This window comes from Aedes aegypti, chromosome 1 (assembly GCF_002204515.2).
Source record: "Aedes aegypti strain LVP_AGWG chromosome 1, AaegL5.0 Primary Assembly, whole genome shotgun sequence".
NCBI classification, from domain to species: Eukaryota; Metazoa; Arthropoda; class Insecta; order Diptera; family Culicidae; genus Aedes; species Aedes aegypti.
Window position 1 is genome coordinate 112406807 of NC_035107.1, and position 15771 is coordinate 112422577.

The 15771-nt window shown below is 40.2% G+C and overlaps 1 protein-coding gene across 8 annotated transcripts in view; it reads right to left on the reverse strand.

Annotated features, from left to right (window-relative positions):
* LOC110676690 (solute carrier family 41 member 1) overlaps positions 1-15771 on the reverse strand; it is a 221527-nt gene that overhangs the window by 6624 nt on the left and 199132 nt on the right. For 6 of the 8 annotated variants that reach the window (XM_021845565.1, XM_021845546.1, XM_021845551.1 and 3 more), the window contains 8 exons: positions 13186-13517; positions 9517-9567; positions 8832-9156; positions 2346-2492; positions 2130-2277; positions 1839-2044; positions 1621-1769; positions 1299-1551 (listed from right to left, as the gene is read on the reverse strand). In XM_021845565.1, the coding sequence (XP_021701257.1) occupies positions 1299-1551; positions 1621-1769; positions 1839-2044; positions 2130-2277; positions 2346-2492; positions 8832-9156; positions 9517-9567; positions 13186-13517 (1611 nt within the window). Of the gene's footprint in view, positions 1-1298; positions 1552-1620; positions 1770-1838; positions 2045-2129; positions 2278-2345; positions 2493-8831; positions 9157-9516; positions 9568-13185; positions 13518-13890; positions 13989-15771 lie in introns of those variants that run through there. The other 2 variants (XM_021845576.1, XM_021845556.1) reach the window with 2 other exon arrangements.

Below are 15771 nucleotides of genomic sequence, written 5' to 3' on the forward strand. Positions count from 1 at the left end.
CCAGTTAAGCAAACCTTGGTAGTTTAACTTTCCATGCAATTCGAACGCAAAACAACAAAAAGGGGGGAAAATAAACACGGAAATGAAGCAAAATACAACTCAAACAAATAAGTCGTCAGAAAATTATTAGATTTTATTAGACCATTTTTTCTCAATTCGTTCTTTCTTAGTAAAATTAAGAAACAATTGTCTATCGTTATTCACTACCACACGTGAACTGTCCCGAATTCGTTCTAGCAGGCAACCAATGGGCTTAAGTTAACCTTTACGTTTTCTTTACTTCCACTTCAACACAGAATTTCCTTCAATCTATTTAGTCTTTTGTCGCTTCACTTCATGGTTAGCGCTTTAGATTAAATAAAAAAAAATGTTTCAACTCATGCTTACTTTCTTTTTTCGTATTAGTTGTTGGTTTAAGTATTTATTATTTTTTATTTACAATTGGCTTACTCTAGTCCTGCTCAATTCAAGACTCAATTTTGTTTTGTTATGTTTCAACAGATAAGTTACTGTAAGTCATCGAATCAATCACATTTCGTTAGTGTTAGTGTGTATGCTTCAATTTTTATTGTTATTTTTAGATGAGCAATTGTTTTCCCGGGTTTGGCGAATGTCAAAATCAACGAATAATTCAAATCAATTTCGAAGCATTCCAATTAATTGAATCCTGATGGTTTTTCTTCATTATTATCAAGCTAACGAGAGAGCCTTTGGGACCTAACTAATGGACTAAATTATAAATAGAAAACAACACAAACTAAATTAGGTTTTTTGAGCGACTTTGCTCTTCAGCTATCATAGACGACACTTAATGAGATGCACGAAAATGGGGGGACAGGACTTCAGATGTACACGGAAATGTCGTTCCTGGAGATGACTCGATGATGCGAGAAACGCTCAAGGCGCGAAATCACAGTTAATATCTTTTTTCGCGACTCGGCCCTTTTTGCCTGGGCTTGTGTTGTGTGATTCACATGACGATAAAAATTAAATAAAAATCCAAACTTACGTATAAAAGTAAGAGTTTTCAATACTGTTCTTCTTAAAGTAAGCATAAATATACAACTTTTACCTGCGGGGGAGATAGCGGGGTCAAGGACTTCCGCGGGGGGACAAAAGAAATTGCTCAACGGTTTTGCACATCATTCTTACACATTCTAACACATTCAATCATACACATTTTAAGTTTCCTGTTTTCTCGGGGGTTTTCAGATTCTCACTTTATGGGAAAACTATAAACATAGGGGGACAATGGGAAAGGGGAGGTGGGGGTGAAGCGGATGCAAACTAATAAATACCGAAATTCTTGCTCAAATCGATATCCACCGGACTGAAGGACATGGTTGTGGCGATGGCGGAGCCAAATTCCTCTATGGTTTCCCCATAAGCATGTCCGATGGACTGTAGGAACAGGAACGCCAGTGCCAGAAGACTCGATCCCAGCAGGTCGCCCAACGCCGTCAGGTACGGGATGGCCGAATTGTCCGGGTCGATCTTCCACTTCCACATGGCATGGATAATGATGTGAGCAATGTACAGGAGCAACATAACCTAAAATGAGAAGATAGGGAGTTAGAGAGAGATCCGGTAGATTGGCTGAATAGCTCTTCGAATACAAACCTGTATCAAGCTGACGAGCATGTATGATAACACAAACGGAGCACCAATGGTTGATTCGGACATGTGGATGTAGTCAGCAACGAAGATGAACAGCACTTGTCCGGGAATTGACATGAGGATCAGAATTCTAGCAGTTTTGGCGTAAGGAACTGTAGGAGAATACGGAACAAAACGTTAATAAATGTAAGCGATTTCACATTGCCAGCCTCAATACGTACCTCCCTTGAACAGTGCCTTCCATGGCATTTCAAAGATCTTAGCGTGCGGCGGAATGATGCCAATGATCGAACTCTGGTGGAGCATGGTGGAGATTTTACTCGCCTGAACGGATACCAGGTTGCCACCGATGCCATTGATGATGGGCTGGAACACGACGAAACCTTTGAAAACTTCGACGGCCTTATCCAACACTAGGCCACCCAATCTGCAAGAAAAGGAAAGATGACACCAACGACTAATGACGAAAGAGTTTTCTAAAGTCTCAACGGCCGGTAGAACGCAACACTCACCCACTAATGAAGAGGGCCGACAGAACGGGCACCCATCCAGTTGTCAATACAGGCCGCGTGTACTTGTTTCTAAATACTAAAAATACCCAAAATGGTAACAGAATAAAATAACAGGCAACCACGACGAATGTTATCCAGAGATGCGTGTCTGCAGAAAGAAAAACAAAGAATTTCAGAATCGGAACAAGTAGGTATGAACCCTCAATTATAACTCACCTAGATGTTCAAATAGCAGCGACGCTATGAAGGAAAGTAAACTAATGGAAACCACATCACCGATCGACGCGGCTAACGGTGTTGCCAGGTTATCCGGATTCATTTTGAACTTATTAGACAGTAAAATCACAGCCACTAATACAAAGTCTGCGGGAGAGAAGAACGTGAAAGATATTGTTATTAGAATAGGGGCTGGTTCAATATGTGTATAATGATGAATATTATGTTTAAATTAAAAACATGTTGTAGGTGATTTCGATTAGTTATTCAATTGTTGTATTGGTTTAGTTGGCGATAGCTCATACAAAGCGGAAAATAAGTAAGTATGGGCTCATAATCAATAAAATAAATTCCTTTCTCATCTTTTCTTTCTAATCTAAAATAGAAATTGAGTCCTGCGTCCTTGAGTCTACGTAGATTTTATACAATATGAGTAACTCTACTGATTGTGACGAAGTTGATGGTCTAATGGCAACCGTTTCTGCTTCATAAGCAGTAGGTCATGGGTTCGATCCCAGGCACGTTACTTTCCTCGTACTTTGTAGTTCCTTCTATCTTCCACTATTAATCTATCATGGTTAATCTATTATTCGTGCATATAACCACAGAGGGACAAAAAACCATTTTCCTTCCATAACCCATTCTTGCATAATTATAGCACGCTTCTCCTTATGATGCATTGACAGTCTGCTTACCACCCCTACACCTTCTCGCGTGAACTTGCGTAGATGCAGGGGTATGATCTGTCTATTGTGGGTCTGTTTTAAATGCATCACAAATTTTTGTCCTAAAGTTCATACATGTATTCACTCGAGATTTTTTTTTAATTCATCCAAGAAAGAAGCAGCTATAAAGACCATCCTAATAATTCATCAAGGTGATTATTTTTTCAAACCGAAAGGATTCATTTCATGATTCCATGAACAACTTAAACGAAATATTGCTTTTATTCATTGCACAAAACATCCAGTTTTTTTTCTTAAGAAATTTACAGGAATTGCTAATGATGTTCCGTTGAAAACTACTTCTGACTATTGTGTTGAAAGGTCCATAACAGAATAACTCCGTAAACTTTTTCAAAGGCCCTTTAAAACATCCATGAACACCTCTGAGAACTCCTACAAAAAATATTATACAGATTTCTCTAAGAAATTGTTCAATTTTACTTCTGAAGTTTCAGGAACTCCTTCGGGGATCTTAGCTTGTTGGTTAATATGTATCGTGGCCCGAAGAATGTTTACTAAAGACACATCCAGGCATTAATCAAGGAAGAAATTCTCCATAAAAAAAAAAATCCTTCAGAGGATCTGCTTTCTGAATTCCACTCTAATTATTCCAGAAACTAAAAACAATAAATTTTTTCCGTTAGATTCTATTTTTTTAGGAGAATTTTATCGCATAATTCTTCCTGTAAGGACAGCTTGAAAATTGTCTCAAAAAAAAAAAAAAAAAGTAAACAAAGATATGGAGATGTTGAGAATTTTCAAGAGCTTATCCTGAAAGCAATCTGAAAGTTCTTAAGATATTTCTCAAAATATTATGTATTTATGTTATCCAGGGATTATAAAAATGTTTGCACAAAACTACATTTATTGCTTCAGGGAGTAATCTACCAATTTCGATTATAATTATTCCTGTATTTTTATGAAGATTCCTCCAGATATTCAACCAGATGTTCCTCCAATAATACATCAGAATAGATTTTTATCAGAAATTTATATTGTGCTTATCTCAGGATTTATCGAAGAACATCTCCAAACCACCGGCTGAAAGTCTCGATAATAAAGATAATAATGATTTTTTTTTTTCTATAAGATAATAAACATAATTATAACATCTCTAAGAATACTAAGGAAGCTTCTCCAACTGTTACTACTTTAATTTAAAAAATTTACACCAAGAATAATTACAAGCGATACTCTCGGTCTACTTTAATAAATCTTTGCAGTTGTTCCTTGAAGAATTTCTGGGACTATTTTCGAAGAAAATCTTGATGAAACTTTTGAAATAAAATTCCATTTATAAAGTTTTACAAAAAAGGCCTTTGAACGGATTTCTGGAGGAATTTTTCAAGCCTAACTGGCAATGAGAACCAACATTGATGTCTCTGAGTCTTTTAGAGTTTTCCACTCTAGTGAAGAAAAAAAATAGAAATAAGAAGGTTCGTAGACCTGGATAAATTGTAGCCACAAACAATTCCCCAAGCATTCAAAAGGGTGAAGTTAAAGATTAATCTTGAGGAGAATTATGCACCAGTGTAAACTTTCTGTATTTGCAATATTTTTTCTGTAGAAATACTTCCACGAAAGAGATGCAATGTTGGAGAAAAAAACACACTCATGCCTTGGGAATATTTCTCCATTAAAACATTAGTTATAAATCTATTTTATAATGAAAATGCACCACTTGTAGAAGGTCAGTGCAAAGATTAATGAAATGTAAATCCTTATGTTCTTCAACATATTTTCCTAGGGTCCAGGATAAACGCAAAGACCCTTCTTCTGAAGCTCCTGAACATGGAATAAGGGGGCGTCCATTGAGTATGTCACGCAAAAATTGTTTTTCTTTTCGACTTTTACTGACTAACGACTATTATTATTAAGATTTTCTAACACTTTGCGCCCCTTTAATCCAGGGATAATGATAAATTTTATTGTTCGCTGCTAAAATGGGTTCAATTTTCTAATAAATAGTACGCTCATGTGATCCAAGAGTAATGAATTTATTTTTCCTTCACTTCCAACATTGATTTATATCATGTAATGAAAATTGCGCCCCATTGGTTTGATAATTATGATTATTTTCCCACAATCCCATTATGATTACGCACAACTTCAATGGGTTTTATTTTGTAATAAAAAGTGCGCCCCTGTGATCCAAGAATTTTTTTTCCTTCATCTCCTCCATTGAATTGTATCATGTTATTAAAATTGAACGTCTTTGGTTTAAAAATTATGATTTCTTTTTCGAAAAATACAGTTGACTCTCCATAACTCGATATTCAACGGGCCATCGACTTATGGAATTATCGAGTTATAGAATGTACCGAAACAAAACATCACAAAATCGAAGGAACAAATTTGTGTATTTCTAATACGTAAATGATCACCTCTGTAAGAAAGTAATATTATTTTGTTGATTGTACTTTACAAACTATCATTTGTAAAGTTTTTTTCGAAATGCTCGAAAAATCACATTATTTTGACTGACAATATTTTTTTTATTTTCATGTTTTTCAACTTTTATTACAACTTGCAAGTATTTTTTCATCTCCAAACAAGAATTAAACCACGTTTCCCCAAGTAAGAAAGATTTTAAAATAGATATCGAGTTATGGAGAGAAATTTCCCTTTCACGTGACATCGACTAGTGGAGATATCGAGTTATAGAAATATCGACTTATGGAGAGCACGATGTATGGAAATTGAAAGGGACCGAAAAATCCATCAAGTTAGAGTATATTGAGTTATAGAACATCGAGTTGTGGAGAGCGGACTGCATAAAAAAAATATCTTCTAATGAAAATTTTGCCCCTATGGTCCTATCCACTAGCTAACAGGTCACTGTAACCTAACGAAAATTGCTCGCCTATTATTCAGGAATTATGACAATTTTTCCACCCTCCTCTTTATTGTACAATATAATCGTACGAAAATTGCGTCCACATGCTTCTTCTATTATATAAATTCCTCCCCAATTACACAAGAATTGTTTTAGAAAATTCTCCTGCTTCCTTTTATGGAGTACTACCTTGTGAAAATAGCGCCCCTATCATTCATGAATTGTGACAATTTTTCCGCCCACATCTACTCATTAAGTAATAGCATCCATTAAAATTGCACCCCATTTATTTAAGATATAATTAACCGCCCGCGTCCTTTTTTTTTATTTTAATCTTATTACGGAAATAACGCTTTTATGATTCTTGAATTCTTGCATATTTGTATCCACTACTCAAAGTTCTTCACCCATCTCAGCATTGAATAGTTTTATGCAATTCATGCATAATTGCGCCCCATAGGGCACCATAGTTCAGAAATTGTTTCAAACTTTTCATTCACTTCCCATAAGAGTTCTAACGTGTTATGAAAATTTGCCCCCCTATTATTCAAAAATCGGGACAATTTTCCGCCCACCTACCCTTATTGAATAGTATCGTACAAATTCAGCCCTCGTGATTCTGGAATTAACTTTTCAAAGAGTCTCTACCATTCAATGAAAATAGGGCATTTAATTCCAATATTTTTTGAGGCAGTGAAAAATGCCTCAAAAAATATTCAAATTGCGATAACTTTTTTGATAATCAATATTTTTGCACCATTTTTTTTAAAGTACTCAAAAAAACTCTTTTATTTTTAGTATCTGTATCGATCTTGACCATTGGTCGTCTGGATCCGGATATATTCCAAAATTCCTTGGGGGACCGACGCCTAGCCATAACCCACAAAAATATCATAGGCTACAGACTTTTTCTCATTTTCAGTTATTCGTTTTTCAAAATTGTGCTTTAATGAGAGCCTGTTCTGAAAAATAAACAAATCGGTGCGAACGTTTTTGAGTAATGAGATTCCATATTTTTTGGCATCTCTCCGATCGAAAAAAGATCTTGAAAACATTGTAAAACATCATATTGTAATTTTGAGATTTCTCGGAGATAACTCAACCGATTAGAATAATTTTTATCCAAAGAAATTCTTTATTCCCTGATATTGAATAGCCCATCTTTTATTTTTTCGATAAATTGAGTAAAAACAAAATTAAGACCAAAGAAATTTTATATCGGAAGTATCGGCCTCCCAAGGCCTGCCGGAGTACTTTCAAAACCATATGTCCAATGTTCAATACCGATGCAGGTTCCAATAATAGAAGAATTTTTTGAGAACTTGCAAAAATATGGTACTAAAGTATTGAAAACAAAAAAGTTTATTGTGCCCAATCATGCAAAAAAATCATGCATGAAAAATTGTGCCCCTAGAGGTCAGGAGATCTGATGATTTATTTCACTTACTTTTAAAAAAATTGCACTCCGTTCATCACACAACATAATTCTGTCATGAAATGAGAATCATAGGAGTATTCAGAAATTATGACATTTTCCGCCCATCTTCTCTTATTAACTAGTATTGTCAAAATTGCACCTTTTTGATTCATTGTATTCTTGGCTTTTTATTTTATCCCATGTAGAAAATGCCGCCCCTATGATCCTGGTATTATAAAAAGTTTTTTCGTCCACCTTTACATTAAATAATTTCATACTACTAAAATTGTGCCCATATAATCCAGGAATCATGTTCATTTTTCTGGAATTGGCTTAGGATTAGATCCTTAAATGAATTTAAGAGTCGTTCGCGGATTGATATCTGATAACAATTCAAAGCACAATGAATCGCAGAAAATCTTATTCTTTCCTTCCCCGTTGATCGGTAGGACATGGCCATCGCCGTTATTGACTTTTAATTTTTTTGAGCACTTGATTAGTGCACATGGAGTATGGTTAGTTAATCTCAGCAACTTCGTATTGTACGGCCGTCAATGCTCATGCTCAATATTTTAAGAATTTGACATAATGAACAATATGCAGCAGATTAACTTCAGTAAAAATACCAACCATTTTTTAAGTAGGTTAGATCTACCTTGAGAAGCACACGGCCACAGCTCATTGCCTTTTTGATGAAAAGGGATGAAGCATTAATGCATTTAGGATTTACATGCCCCTTCTGGGTAAAGCCTCCATAAACAGAGCAAAAAGGCGTTTGTACACCGTCTTTGTTCCGGCTAGCAATTTGCAACAACGTATTTCCAGGGAAAATAAGGCGCAATCTCCCTATATTCCACCGGTACTTGAAAGCCATAAAGTGTCGCCCCGCGCATCCCACCATGGTCAACCCATTACGACACAGTAAAGATTTACATCATCTCACTTCATTAGAATCCGAACGCCGCCTGAAGTGATAGGAAAAGTGAGAAGGTGAAGTGTTTGCCGGAGCATTTCACACTTCAAACACAGACGGTGCATTCCCGCGGGGTACTTTACAACGTCTAGCTCTAGCAGGAATCACCCACGCATTCGTCCACGTCCCTCGTCACAAATTTCTGCTTAGGTGTTCTTCCTTTAAATTGCATTGTTTATTGCAGGTTTTGAAGATATAAGGAAGGGACAGCGACAGAACACCGTGTTCATATAGGCGACCAATCAATCGAGGTTAATCGACAGTCCCCAAGTAATCACCATGCAATTGACGCTTCAAATCAATTATACAGTGCTATCGCAGGGCTTATAAGTCGTTCGATAGTTCTATAATAGCACTATATACCAAATTTGGCGGAATATGACGAAATATGACTCCGTGTGCATATTGGTTACATGGGTTAGGACAAATCATCTACTCTTCATTCGAAACCAGGTTAACCCATGACTCTGTTGGCTAGGTCTTGCTGAATAGTTGCACGTTTACCACTACGGTTATCTGGACCCTCCCTACTCACCTAGTACAAAACATGACGACGTTGCGGTGAACATGCTCGATGCGGTCAACAGCATGGCGTGGTCGAACAGGAACCGCCCGTTCATGGCCGCTCCGACGCCCATTGCAAACAGGGACACGATGAAGGCTGCCACCGTAGCCTGCACCTGCACTAGCGCGATATTGCCCACGATCATGTGGATGATTTCCCGGGTGCTGGACATGTTGCCGAGGTTCGATTGCGTCGAAAGCCGCGACGCCAGGCACATGTCCAGGTTGCCCTTGAGGCCGAGCAGGGCCGGAACCAGGATGAACAGCTCCGTCACGTGGTGGAACACTTTCCAGCGCTGGAAGAGAGGGAAGGTTTGATTAGTGGTTTTGAACAAGAGGAGTTTGGGTAAAGTAACAAAATCCAAACTGTTTGGGGGGGGGTTTAGTAAGTCAATGTCGTTGGCATAGTTAGTCCTCTACAACATCTTTGTTTACCACAAAAATATCTAAATTGCGATAACTTTCCTGTTACAATTCTAGAATTACATGAGTTGTTTTGAAAACTTGAGAAGAAAATTATCACAATTAATTTTTTTGTGGTGAAAAATTATGCTGCCAGTCAGTAGAGGGGTTAATATTATTCATGCTAGTCCAACAAAGAACATCAAAACCAACTCATGTTAGTATCAATCGTTTGCGGCTGCGCATATCCCTACCGAGGTGATGAAGTTAATCAGAGCTATCTCGCTATCGAGCGCACAGCGCGCCTATCAGTGGATCGCGGTGTCGTTGTCGTTGTCGGGTGTTGAAAGAAAACAGATTATCAGAAAATTGTTGATCATAATCGGAGGAGGAGAACGTGCCATAAAACGCGTTCCCAGTAGTTAAGCTACCCCGCGCAATTCGGAGGCTTCGTGTGCCTTGTTGACAACGGCGAAATGCTATCGAACGGAAATCCTCGAATGACTGGACGGCGTAGATAGGGTCGCTTTTGCGGTCGGTCAACTTTAGTCATGTTCGCAGTTATCTGTGCAAGTGGATTTAAATTAATTAGGAGGATTATGGGCACCATGCCGTTGTCAACCGTCAATCACAGGTGCCAATATGATGTAATTCTTGGAATCTACGTGATTGGTGAGGACAGCAAATGGGGGGTTTTCTTATGCAGGGTTATTTTTTAAACTTTTTATGATTGCGAATTTTGAGATGGATGATTGACGTTCACTATTTTTTGTCAGGATTGTTGCAGGAATTATTCCCAGGGATTCCTCCAAGAATTTCTTCAGAAAACAATCCAGTTGTTCAACAATCCTCCAGGGTTTCCTCCAGTTATTCCTTCACAGGTTCCTCCAGGGATAGATTCCATAACTGATTTCTCCTGGGATTGTTTGTTTTATACATGTATTTAATAGGATTTTATAGGCGTTCTACAGATATTTTCAATGGATTTCTTCATTGATGAGTTCAAAAATTCGTCCAGAAATATCTTCAGGAATTCTCCCAGAGATTTCCACAGAATATCAACTAGGTGTTCTCTCACGAGTTTCTCCGAGAGAAGCTTTCCAGCTTTTGGAGAGAAGCTTTCCAGCTTTTAGAGAGAAGCTTTCCAGCTTTTAGAGAGAAGCTTTCCAGCTTCTGGAGAGAAGCTTTTCAGCTTCTGGAGAGAAGCTTTCCAGCTTCTGGAGAGAAGCTTTCCAGCTTCTGGAGAGAAGCTTTCCAGCTTCTGGAGAGAAGCTTTCCAGCTTCTGGAGAGAAGCTTTCCAGCTTCTGGAGAGAAGCTTTCCAGCTTCTGGAGAGAAGCTTTCCAGCTTCTGGAGAGAAGCTTTCCAGCTTCTGGAGAGAAGCTTTCCAGCTTCTGGAGAGAAGCTTTCCAGCTTCTGGAGAGAAGCTTTCCAGCTTCTGGAGAGAAGCTTTCCAGCTTCTGGAGAGAAGCTTTCCAGCTTCTGGAGAGAAGCTTTCCAGCTTCTGGAGAGAAGCTTTCCAGCTTCTGGAGAGAAGCTTTCCAGCTTCTGGAGAGAAGCTTTCCAGCTTCTGGAGAGAAGCTTTCCAGCTTCTGGAGAGAAGCTTTCCAGCTTCTGGAGAGAAGCTTTCCAGCTTCTGGAGAGAAGCTTTCCAGCTTCTGGAGAGAAGCTTTCCAGCTTCTGGAGAGAAGCTTTCCAGCTTCTGGAGAGAGCTTTCCAGCTTCTGGAGAGAAGCTTTCCAGCTTCTGGAGAGAAGCTTTCCAGCTTCTGGAGAGAAGCTTTCCAGCTTCTGGAGAGAAGCTTTCCAGCTTCTGGAGAGAAGCTTTCCAGCTTCTGGAGAGAAGCTTTCCAGCTTCTGGAGAGAAGCTTTCCAGCTTCTGGAGAGAAGCTTTCCAGCTTCTGGAGAGAAGCTTTCCAGCTTCTGGAGAGAAGCTTTCCAGCTTCTGGAGAGAAGCTTTCCAGCTTCTGGAGAGAAGCTTTCCAGCTTCTGGAGAGAAGCTTTCCAGCTTCTGGAGAGAAGCTTTCCAGCTCTGGGAGCTTCCCTTGGAGAGAAGCTTTCCAGCTTCTGGAGAGAAGCTTTCCAGCTTCTGGAGAGAAGCTTTCATTCCAGCTTCTGGAGAGAAGCTTTCCAGCTTCTGGAGAGAAGCTTTCCAGCTTCTGGAGAGAAGCTTTCCAGCTTCTGGAGAGAAGCTTTCCAGCTTCTGGAGAGAAGCTTTCCAGCTTCTGGAGAGAAGCTTTCCAACTTCTGGAGAGAAGCTTTCCAGCTTCTGGAGAGAAGCTTTTCAGCTTCTGGAGAGAAGCTTTTCAGCTTCTGGAGAGAAGCTTTCCAGCTTCTGGGAGAGAAGCTTTCCAGCTTCTGGAGAGAAGCTTTCCAGCTTCTGGAGAGAAGCTTTCCAGCTTCTGGAGAGAAGCTTTCCAGCTTCTGGAGAGAAGCTTTCCAACTTCTGGAGAGAAGCTTTCCAGCTTCTGGAGAGAAGCTTTCCAGCTTATGGAGAGCCTGGGAGCTCTTTAAGGAGTTGATAAGGCCGATTGAATCCGGGACCACGAGGAGGACAGGACATGGACGATAAGACAGAACTTAGACGGGGAAACAAGAGTTGGAGCCCAAGATGCGATTGAGGATTGAGAGATGAAGTGCTGGAGAGTAGGTACATCACACACCCTGCTGTGAAGATGACTGTGAGTAATATTGTAGAGGTAGCACTATGAGCGAATGAGATGGTACCCTAACTTAAATAAAAAAGAGGAGCTGAATGGTAGCGATAGCCTGCCGGTGTGTTCAGTTATTTCAACAGGTTATGGGCCCAGAGAGCCTCTGGAAGAAATGCTGAGTTCGATTTAATAAGGAATCATGCGGAAAACAGGACCTAACCGATGAGGTAGAGCCTTGAACAGGAGGTAACTTGGATAAGGTATTGTGAATTGGTGGCCAAGATGCGGTTGAGGATCGAGAGACATAGACTCTACATAAAGAAAAGAAACCTCCCTGTGTGTTTAGTTACTTCACTGGCTATAGCCCTAGAGAGGTTCTGGAGGAGATGCTGAGGCCGATTCAATGAGGGTCGACGAGGTGGAAAGCACGATGAGACATGACCTGGATATTCAGATAGGACGTGGACGAGGAGGTAGAACCTAGACTAGGAGCTAGAACCTGAACAAGGAGGTAGCTTGGACTAGGAACCAAGAGTTGGAGACCATGATGCGATTTAGGCTTTAGGAAGAAGTATTGGAGAGTAAGTACATCACACCCTGCCATGAAGATGATTATGAGTAGAATTTTAAAGATAGAGCCATAGAGAATAAGATTGTGAATGTATGCCCAGTCTTGAATAAAATACGAAAAGCTGGCTGGTAGCGATATCAGTCATTAGCCTACGATGTTTAGTCTTTCCAACAGTTTGTGGGTCCAGAGAGCCTCGGTACGAGATGTAAAGATAGATTTAATGAGGGACCACGAGCAAGGCTGGCCGATGAGACAGTACCTCTACGATGAGCAGAACCTCGACAAAAAGGTAGAACCTGGACGAGGAGGTGGCTTGGTTTAGGAATCAGGCCAAGATAAAGTTGATTCTGAAGTCATGAGACTGCGGTGTGATGAACATAGGTAGTATGTGTTGAAATAAACCGAAAAGTGAGGCCTTTTCAGTTTATTATAACATATATTACCGCTGCAACCATAAAGTTGATCCCTGAAGAGAAATTCTTGGTAGAATGATTTCTGAACAAACCAATGGAAACGCATGGTGTAGGACGTGTTGGGCGCCGAAGCGGTACGTCATGTCTAACAAAGTTTTGATGCTCAGCTGAAATGTCAAGATATCCTCAACAGAACCGTATTTTTATGGAGTTAATCGAAAGAAACCTTATTCCCATGAATCATCCCAAATTGCCCCTAGAATCCGCCCCAGAAACCCATCAACTCACCTCCACTCGTCCCAGGATGATACCGGCCCCGATCGTCCCGATGCCGGCGATGAAGAACGGAATCGAGATCTGCAGCGTCGTTTCCCACCATTTCTCCTGCTTGATTTCGCGTCCGTGTCCGCCGGGACCGCCACCGCCACCGCCGGCGCATTTGCCGCCGCCCGCCGCCGTCGCTACTACATTGTGTTCGTCGTCATCACCACCGCCGCCAACGCCACCGTCACGAAGATCACCACGATCCGGTTCGGAGGATGCCACGGACGTCGTTATGATTGAGCTTAATGAGCCGGTCGTTGAAGCTGGTAGAACGGACAGTTTGTCGTTTCCATCACCTGAAATGTGCAGTGTAGAATGCAAACATTATGAGACGTGTGATAAGACTTGGGATTGCTGGTTGGATGCATGCAGCGTGTTCAGAGCGAGATGAGAAGAATCGCACTCTAGCATTATCAGTAACTAAGAGATTTAGAGGAAGAATTTGCATAGTATGGGCTCAGACAAACAGACGTTACTACTCGAATCGTATGCCTCAGAAACTAGATGTCTGTTCATCTGTAGTTACTAGCTTTGCATGCAAAATAATCGAGATAGAGAGAAAGAACGCGATGCGTGGGCTACCCCACGGAAACATGTGATTTATGAGCACAAATTTGTCACAGAGATTCTTAGTTCTATACTAAGCTCCAAGACACTCGACACACTGACATTGAACTTGAAGCGGAGCGACTTTCCGAACATAGCGCATCATCGATCAGCAGCCGATGATGATAGCGGACTCTTCAACTAGCGGTAATTGATCGAGAACTGCACATGCACCGGTGGCAGTCCTATGCCGGAAGAACTCCATGCAAATACTGGCTGTCGTTCGATTAGAACTACAACATCCAGCTCCGCGTCCAAGACGACGCATGCGACGATACTGGCTAATTAAAGCTATCGGAGGAGCCATCATGCGCCGGATGCCGGAAAATTGACATGCGACCAAAGCTTCTTAAAGCTAATATTGGTTTGCTATCTCTCGCTCTAGCTTTCGGCGGTGAAGGTACGTCCTCCTAAATGGAGGTAATTAAAACCCGGTAGTTGTCACACGCTAGGAGTCGCTGGCTGTCCCAATCGATGCCGGTTTTGCTGAGTAAAATGGGAAGATTACGGGATGTAAGTACCTATATAAGTTTTCACCTGCACGATTTGTTGGTAGATGATTCGACCTTCAACTCAACACGATGTCATTTGCAAAGCTATGAATGTGGTCGGAGAACCACCCTTCGATACGCCCCTGAGCCATTAGACACCCGGGTGACGCAAACGAGGACAATTTCCTTCGATTGTTTAGGTTTTCATTGGCTAATTAGAATTTATTACATTCGACTTCGTCAGTTCGTCGTATCTGGATGAGAGAGAAGCACAGTATTATCGGTACAATCACTTTCTATGTGCTCTCTCACCTCTTCTTACGTGCGAAATGTCCACACTTTAAATTAAAATATTTCTCCATATATTATTCTAGGAATAACCTTTACAAGTCAGAATTAAGCCTGATTTTGTTCAAACAAATTTTAAGTAAGAATACTGTCACATTTTCCTTACAATTTTCATTTGTTAATCCAACCAAAATCAGACGGCAATAACACTTCAAGGTACGCAAATGTCGGATTAAGCGCCATAACTCGGGATCAAACTGGTTACTCACCACAGTAGACGATCCTTGTCGGTATCGTCGTCGATAACAATCAAAGCGGCGCGGCGTGATTTCGGTAGATCACAAATCAGTTTGCCAGTTTGGGTTCATAGATTACCGGCAATCAGGCGCCCTCTGTAACGACACCTTCGACACAGGTTGGTAGTCGCTTTTTATTGGCTGCCAATGGTAAATGGCGTTATCAGTGGCCGTGTCAGCCCCACTAGACGTGCCAGGATGAATGGCAGCGCGTCTGTTATCAATCGAGCAGAGTTCCCTTTCAAGCGAGTTAGCTCTGTCTATACGGACATCATCAAGTGCTCCCCCGTCGAACAGGTGACGCGTCCAGTACACAGTGGGACGGATTGGGGTTTTAGGAGGAAAGATGGAACTCACGCCTTCAATTGTGATTTTACTTAAAAATGATGTTCTACAAAGTTGTTTCTATTATAAAAACAATTTTTTTGGTCGGAACGAAAATTAGGGTGGCCCTTTGTAAAAAAAGATAACCATCAAAACTTTTTTATTTTAAGAAATATTGAAATAGTTTGTTCTGCAAAGTTGAAGATCGGAAAATTTTAAGCTGATATGACAAAAAAAGTTTTTTCCTAGCTCAAAAATTGACCGTTTTAGAGTATTTTTCGCTATTGATGTAGGGTGGCCCATCAAAAATTGATTGTTGTGTTTTATTTTTATTATTTCAAGTTTCTCAGCAAAACTGTCTTCCCATCACTTTTCGAGCTAATTGAAACGCAAACATAAAATATGTAGCTAATAGAAACAAATAGGTACAAGAGTGTTTTCGTAATGAAAATTTAATTTACTTCCTTGGACATAAAGTATCATCGATACTAATACATACGATACACGAATGCAAAATGACAAAAATGGCAAAGAAAGCTCTCAGT